The sequence below is a fragment of the Cyprinodon variegatus genome, unplaced genomic scaffold (genome assembly GCF_000732505.1).
Source record: "Cyprinodon variegatus isolate N-32 unplaced genomic scaffold, C_variegatus-1.0 Scaffold161, whole genome shotgun sequence".
Taxonomy (NCBI): Eukaryota; Metazoa; Chordata; class Actinopteri; order Cyprinodontiformes; family Cyprinodontidae; genus Cyprinodon; species Cyprinodon variegatus.
The window spans coordinates 291153-297152 of record NW_015150614.1 but is presented as its reverse complement, the minus strand read 5'-3'; the positions used below and the strand labels follow the sequence as shown (position 1 = coordinate 297152).

General features: G+C 39.2%; 1 protein-coding gene across 9 annotated transcripts in view; it reads right to left on the bottom strand.

The window, feature by feature from the left end:
- Positions 1 to 4385: 4385 nt before the first annotated feature.
- The window catches only part of huwe1 (HECT, UBA and WWE domain containing 1, E3 ubiquitin protein ligase), a 43820-nt gene continuing 42205 nt past the window's right edge, over positions 4386 to 6000 (bottom strand). For all 9 annotated transcript variants that reach the window (XM_015377913.1, XM_015377922.1, XM_015377920.1 and 6 more), the window contains 2 exons: positions 5294 to 5484; positions 4386 to 5203 (listed from right to left, as the gene is read on the bottom strand). In XM_015377913.1, the coding sequence (XP_015233399.1) occupies positions 5101 to 5203; positions 5294 to 5484 (294 nt within the window). In that variant the 3' untranslated portion in view covers positions 4386 to 5100. The remainder of the gene's footprint in view (positions 5204 to 5293; positions 5485 to 6000) is intronic.

The following is a 6000-nucleotide window of genomic DNA, read 5'->3' as shown; positions in this document are numbered from 1 at the left end:
AACGACCCCCATTCCAAAGGGGTGGACCCGTTCGTCAGTTTCAATTTGCATGTCAACTCAACTGACATTTGAATTGAAAAAGCTTCCAGGATGGGAGGTGAAACATCTTCAAACTTGGAAACAAAGCCTAGTGGTTTGTTTATTAACTTCTCGAGTGTGTTGAAAGCCAGTGAAGACTTGGAGGAAATGTTTGACCTCTGTCACTGCAACAAATATTATGCTACTGTAACCATGATATCAATTTTGGAAATCAGGACCAACGTCCACGCTAGTTTCCTTTGAAAACTATAGAAGCTTCACTACTCCCTCTCAAAACACTCCCAGAAACACATCAAAGGGACACCCAATGCTGCCCCCACCACAGTTTGGACAAAAGGAATCTGCTTACAGAACCCCATTCTCCTGAATGAGCAGACTCCAAAGACAGTCATGCATTAAGTGGATCTGGTGGCAAATCTCAGAACCAGATTCTGCAAAACGGACTTTCTGCAAGATTTCCCTCCGAGTTTACAGGGATAACATAGCAGAGCCAGGAACCACAGAGCATCCCAAAGGACACTATCCCTAGTTAGGCTATCCAGTCACACAGAAAACTAGCCTTTCCAAATGGGGATCAACAGAGGATGCATATCTTGCAAAGATAGTAATACAGTTTCGTTAAACAATCTGTAATTTTGCTGATTTTTGATCATTTCATGTTTTACTGTTGAGTAGATCAAGATAACAAGAAGCAAATGAAATGTGAGCTCACCTAAAGCTGTCCGGACAGCGTTTTTTTTTGTTTTTTAATGGTACAAAATACTTATTTTTCCAACGTATTTTACATAAAGATTTTTTTTTAAATGCTACAATGTAATTTCATGGATCTTTGTTTTTTTGACACATAGTTGAGGTGCATCTTTGATGAGTTGCAGACCTTTATAAGTTGGACAACTTACACAATCAACAGCTGACTGATTTTTTTTTTTTACCCCCACTGTATGTGGTATCTGCATACCTTTCGTTTTTAGATGATATGCTCCGAGGATCTGTTTTGCACAATGATCTTGCTATATCTACAGATATATTTATGATGGAGCTATGAAAACACTGACTTTACAACAGCTATATCTCCCTCAGTGTCTAATTATTAGTCTCTAAATGACAGCCTTCAGGAGCTGACCATATTATATGATCTCTAATGTTACAGGGCTGAGCTTCATGCAGTGGCTTGTCTTCTCTAAAATGCCACAAGGTGCCCACCGCTGTGCCCCTAAGGGGAGGTGAACTAAAGGCCGCCAGAGGAGGGGGGGCTGCTGATGCAAAGAGGTAGATGGGTAGGAACCGCACAGGCATGGAGGTAATAAAGACAATGACCTTTAATGTAGGTAGCACTGTCGGCTCTAGTTTAGTATGGGCTGTGCAGCTTCTGTCCTCGTGTCTGAGAGCAAAGGCCATACGCACTAATCTAACAAATCAGTCTACCCCAGGAAAAAGCTGGATACTGGATTTTGTTTTGTCGCTCTCCTCCTTTGACCTCCTCTCAGGCAGAGCAAAGATGGCAGCCTCATCCGGAGGTGATGACAATTCAGACACATCGTCAACACAACATAACACCCTCCCCAAGTTGTCACACTGCTGTCAAAACTGAGGCTGCTCCCATCCACCGTGATATATCAGGCTTCCCCTTCATCCAGTCGCTGGGAGGGAAAAGCTCACAAAAGAAGAAAAATGTGAGAAATCCTGGTCAGATTTTTAAATGGCCCATGGGATATTTTGCATTTTTTAAACATCCAAGATAAAACTTCATGTAACATAATGCAATTAAGCCAAAGTCAGATATTTCCTCTGCATCAGCGCTTGCTTGCTGTATACTGAAATACCTGATTGGAGAAGTGGTTAAAAAGTCAAAGCAATATAATCAGTTTCAATATAAATGTGTCTGATGTGGATTTAAAAAATGAAAGCATTTAGTCTTCTGAAGAGATTTTCTGTCCTACACTATAAAATATTTCACTGAGTGATTGCTCTAGCATGTGATTTATCCCAGTCACTGAAAGCTACAGCAGCAAAATATATTAGACCAACATGTTCCTGGCTCACATACAAAGTAGCCTACTCATTACCTCAACCAACCTTGAATTTCTTATTAGCTAAGTTGGTAAACACTGACGTTTGAACTGAGCTCTGCCTAAAAAGGAAAAGCCAAAAAGGCTATTTGTTAAACTTTAAAATGTTGTATCAAAGAAATATATTTTTTCTTTTCTTTTTTTTTACTCACATCCTCAACTTTGGATATCAGAGACTTTAATTACTTTCTAGTCATCTAATTAGTTAGAGTCCAGATAAAGATAATTAATCCGAAGTCAGCAGGCCTCTGGTAAGTAAAGTGCACTCTACCTATTGGAATCCTAACAAACATGGAAGAAAAGTGGAAAGCTCCTTATGGAAGAAAATCTGGAACCCCAGGAAGCTCTGCTGATCATTTTTTCAATCTGAAAGACATTCAGTAAACCATAACTTACAAGAAATACTACGGGATGAAACATGATGGTGGCTGCAGTATGCTGTGGGGATACTTCTCGTCTGGTAAGCAGGTCAGAGGCTATAGAAGATGAATCACATTCAATCTCTAGATCCACAAAACTAATTGATTTGCTAAACAATGTTAGCAACATGGATTGAGACATCTATACCATATATCTATTATCTAGGCGCTGCCAATATATGACTGATTTTAGACCTTAACGGTAGTCTTTCATTGTGAGTATACTCTGTGGAATCGGCTGAAATTAATGCAGTTAGTAAAGTTTTTCATGCCCTTCTAATGAAATTGTGATAGGAAATTAGTTAATATTATTGTTGAATTTCAAAGAAGGGATGCCATGAAATTCATCTCATGAAATTCATCTCAAAATCCGTGCCTGGATTTGCCTGTTTTCAAATCAAACCCCAAAGACGGCAACAGATGTTTGTAGAAAACCGAGATCAATTGAAGCCATGAGTACTTCATAAATAAGGTAAGGCGGCAGGCTGAATCGCTGAAAAGAAAGTCCTGCTTGACAGCACTGTAATTTAATTCATCACGCCTCAGCTAGTAACAAATCAGACATGGACGCTGCGTATTCCACCACTGGTAGTGTGCAGGGTTTTCATAGGGAGCTGAGGTGGGGGAGGGTTCAATAAGCAGCTAAGAAACGTCGGCGGGTGGGCTACGATCGATTCCCTAAGTTATAGGGGCTCCTCAAGCGTAACTAAATAAGCACGCAAGAGCGGTTAAAGGAAGGTGAATACACAGGGGACAACCAAGAGGAAAAGCGGGAGCGACAGGTGCAGGCATGCAAGAGCTGAGGTGGAAGGAAACCCCAAGCAGGAAAAACAATGCTTTGGTTTAACAGGTTAGAAAAACCTCCCCCCTCCTGCTGAAATAAGATTCTCCCTGAACAACAGAGATCCTGCTGTTGTGCTGTCAACTTTAAATAACAGGTGGTAAACCTTGATCTAAATTAAGTTCTTAAAATTATCTTGAATGGGTCAACAAACTAAACAGACTAAAAGCATCATCCGTTGTTGAAAATGACTAAGCTTTCAGTTGGTCTTTAAAGACTATGAATTGCATTCCAGCTGAAGAGGTAGACACCTTTAATACAGGTTTAGATACTTGATGAATGTCATTTTTACAAAAATTACTGCATCAGCACTTTGCAACCTGGAGATCAACCTGTAGATCTGCTGCGTCATCTGTGGTCTTTGGCTCATCTGCATCGTCGTTAGCTTCATCAGACCATTTTCCAACCAATCAGCAGGGATATCAGTCACTTCTCGCAGAGTGGGCAAAAACTGCAAGAAAAGGGGATCTACATCTCCAGAGAAGCTTTTGCTTAAAGCTCTTTCATTAGCATGGATTTCAACCTTCTACTACACATATTACATTTGCTCTGAACTCAACTGCTTATTGGATAATTTTCAAGTGTTTAATCCTAATTCTGAATTAATATTTTATTCACTAGCTTAGCTTATAAATTATCCATCATGTGACAATCCCTAGTGCAAAAAGCAACATATCTGATGTTTGGATATGATCAGAAACAGTGGAAACGCACCATTTGTGTGAGTTTGAGCAAGTTCTTCAGATTAGCTGCTCTTTAACAGGACAGTTTGATGCTGCTAAATATTCTGGTTAGTTAGTCATGTAGTGATTTGGCTATTGGCCATTTCCATTTTCAGAAGAGGGGGGAAAAAAAGTTTGAAAAAGTTTTATGAAAAGTTTTAAGCCTCAGTAATTCACTGAGAGCACTCTCTTTAGACTCTGCTGAGAAGAGTCCAGCTAAGACCGCAGTTTAGTTTCCAAAGATATAAACCTGCAAATAATGGCTAAAACACTTTTAAGACACAACGAATGAAATTTTATGCATTTATTCATGTAGTTATTCCACTCTGGTTCAAAGGCTCAAGGCTGGGTCAGCGGTTTAATAGCCAAAAATACTCTAGATTTTATGGTTAATGTTTTTTAAATCACTTTAAGGTTTTCTCTTCATTGTTTGTACCATCCTTCCTTAAAAATGCCACAAAACTTTGAAAAGTGCATTTTGGTGAATATCTCCAAAACTTTGTGTTGTTCATACACCCCCACCCATAAAAATGTTCCCCATTGTCAAGGCTTGTGATGTCACAAATTAGCAACAGGAAACCAACAACATTTTTTTTCCCCAAAGGTTTTATAACCATCCTATTCAAACAACATTCTTTTTTTTTCTTTTTACACAGCCAGAGAACAAAAAATGAACATAAACTCCCAAACCTTTTGTACAGGAAAATCAAACTAAATGAAGAAAACATCTCTTATTAGTCCATGGATCCTCGCTTGCATTTGCGATAAATTGGGAAGGGAGACACAAGCGTGTCCGAATGAGGCTCTCTGTGTTGTACTCAATATCAGTCTATTTTACTTGCTGGTTTTACCTGTTTTATATGGAATAGAAACCAGCAAGACTAAGCCATTCAACGAGAAATCCAGTAATGTCTATGATAGTGTGTGCGTGCATTCAGAGGTTATCAGTGTGAATGTGTCAGGAGTAGGCAAACTAATTAGGTGTATGCATGTCTCTGGGTCTCATGGTTTTATGCCAGTCCGAATCCCTCTGAGCATTCCTGAATGGCCAACAGCAGCATGTGTCTCAGCTTCTCATAGCTCTCATAGGCTGGAAGGTCTAGCTGGTTAAAGCTGAGGATAGACAGCAGAAAAAGAAAAAAATAAGTCATTTTAATTCAGATGTTTATAAAGTGATGCATTATAAGGTAGCTTGCTCCTTACCAGGTATGAGCAGATGGCAGACGGTCAGTTGATCGATCATCACGGTGAATCTGGAACTTCTGGATGCCGTTCATGCCTTCTAGAGCAGCAAAACCCTGAAGAGGAACCTTGGATGTGCCTGTGACAAACTGCAGGAACTTGGCCCGGTCTGCCTGATCAAAGGATCGCAAGGCTCTCCAGAACCACTGGATCTAGAATGTAAAAGATAAAGTCATTTGTTTACTTATTAATTATACTTTGAATCATCCTGTATTTTGTAAAGCAGGAGGCTTTTTATTTATTAAATCTAAGACTTTTAAAGACTTATTTTAAAGACCCTCATGGTTTAATTCAGTACTTGCATGAGCCTTAAAAAAAAGAACTTTGTTTTAGGCTTTAGAGATGCTCTCTCACAAATTTGGTAAAGATGAAGGAGTTGGTAAACAGGAATATCTAGATCCATAAAGCAGGTAGGATCCCCAAAGAAATGCATCCTTTACTTTTATGTCACCTCTACCCACTTTGTTGCAGTAATGAGGGAAAACAAAGGGTATATTTACAACCTTTCCAATGTACCATCTGGTCTCAGGCCTTGTGTTTTACAAGGTAAAAAGAAATCAACTGAAGATAAATTTTACAATCACTGTTCTAAAAAAACAAGCTTCATGACTAAGATTTCACATTATAAGATTTATTTAGGCTTTGGTGGAATTTGCCTGTATCCCAAA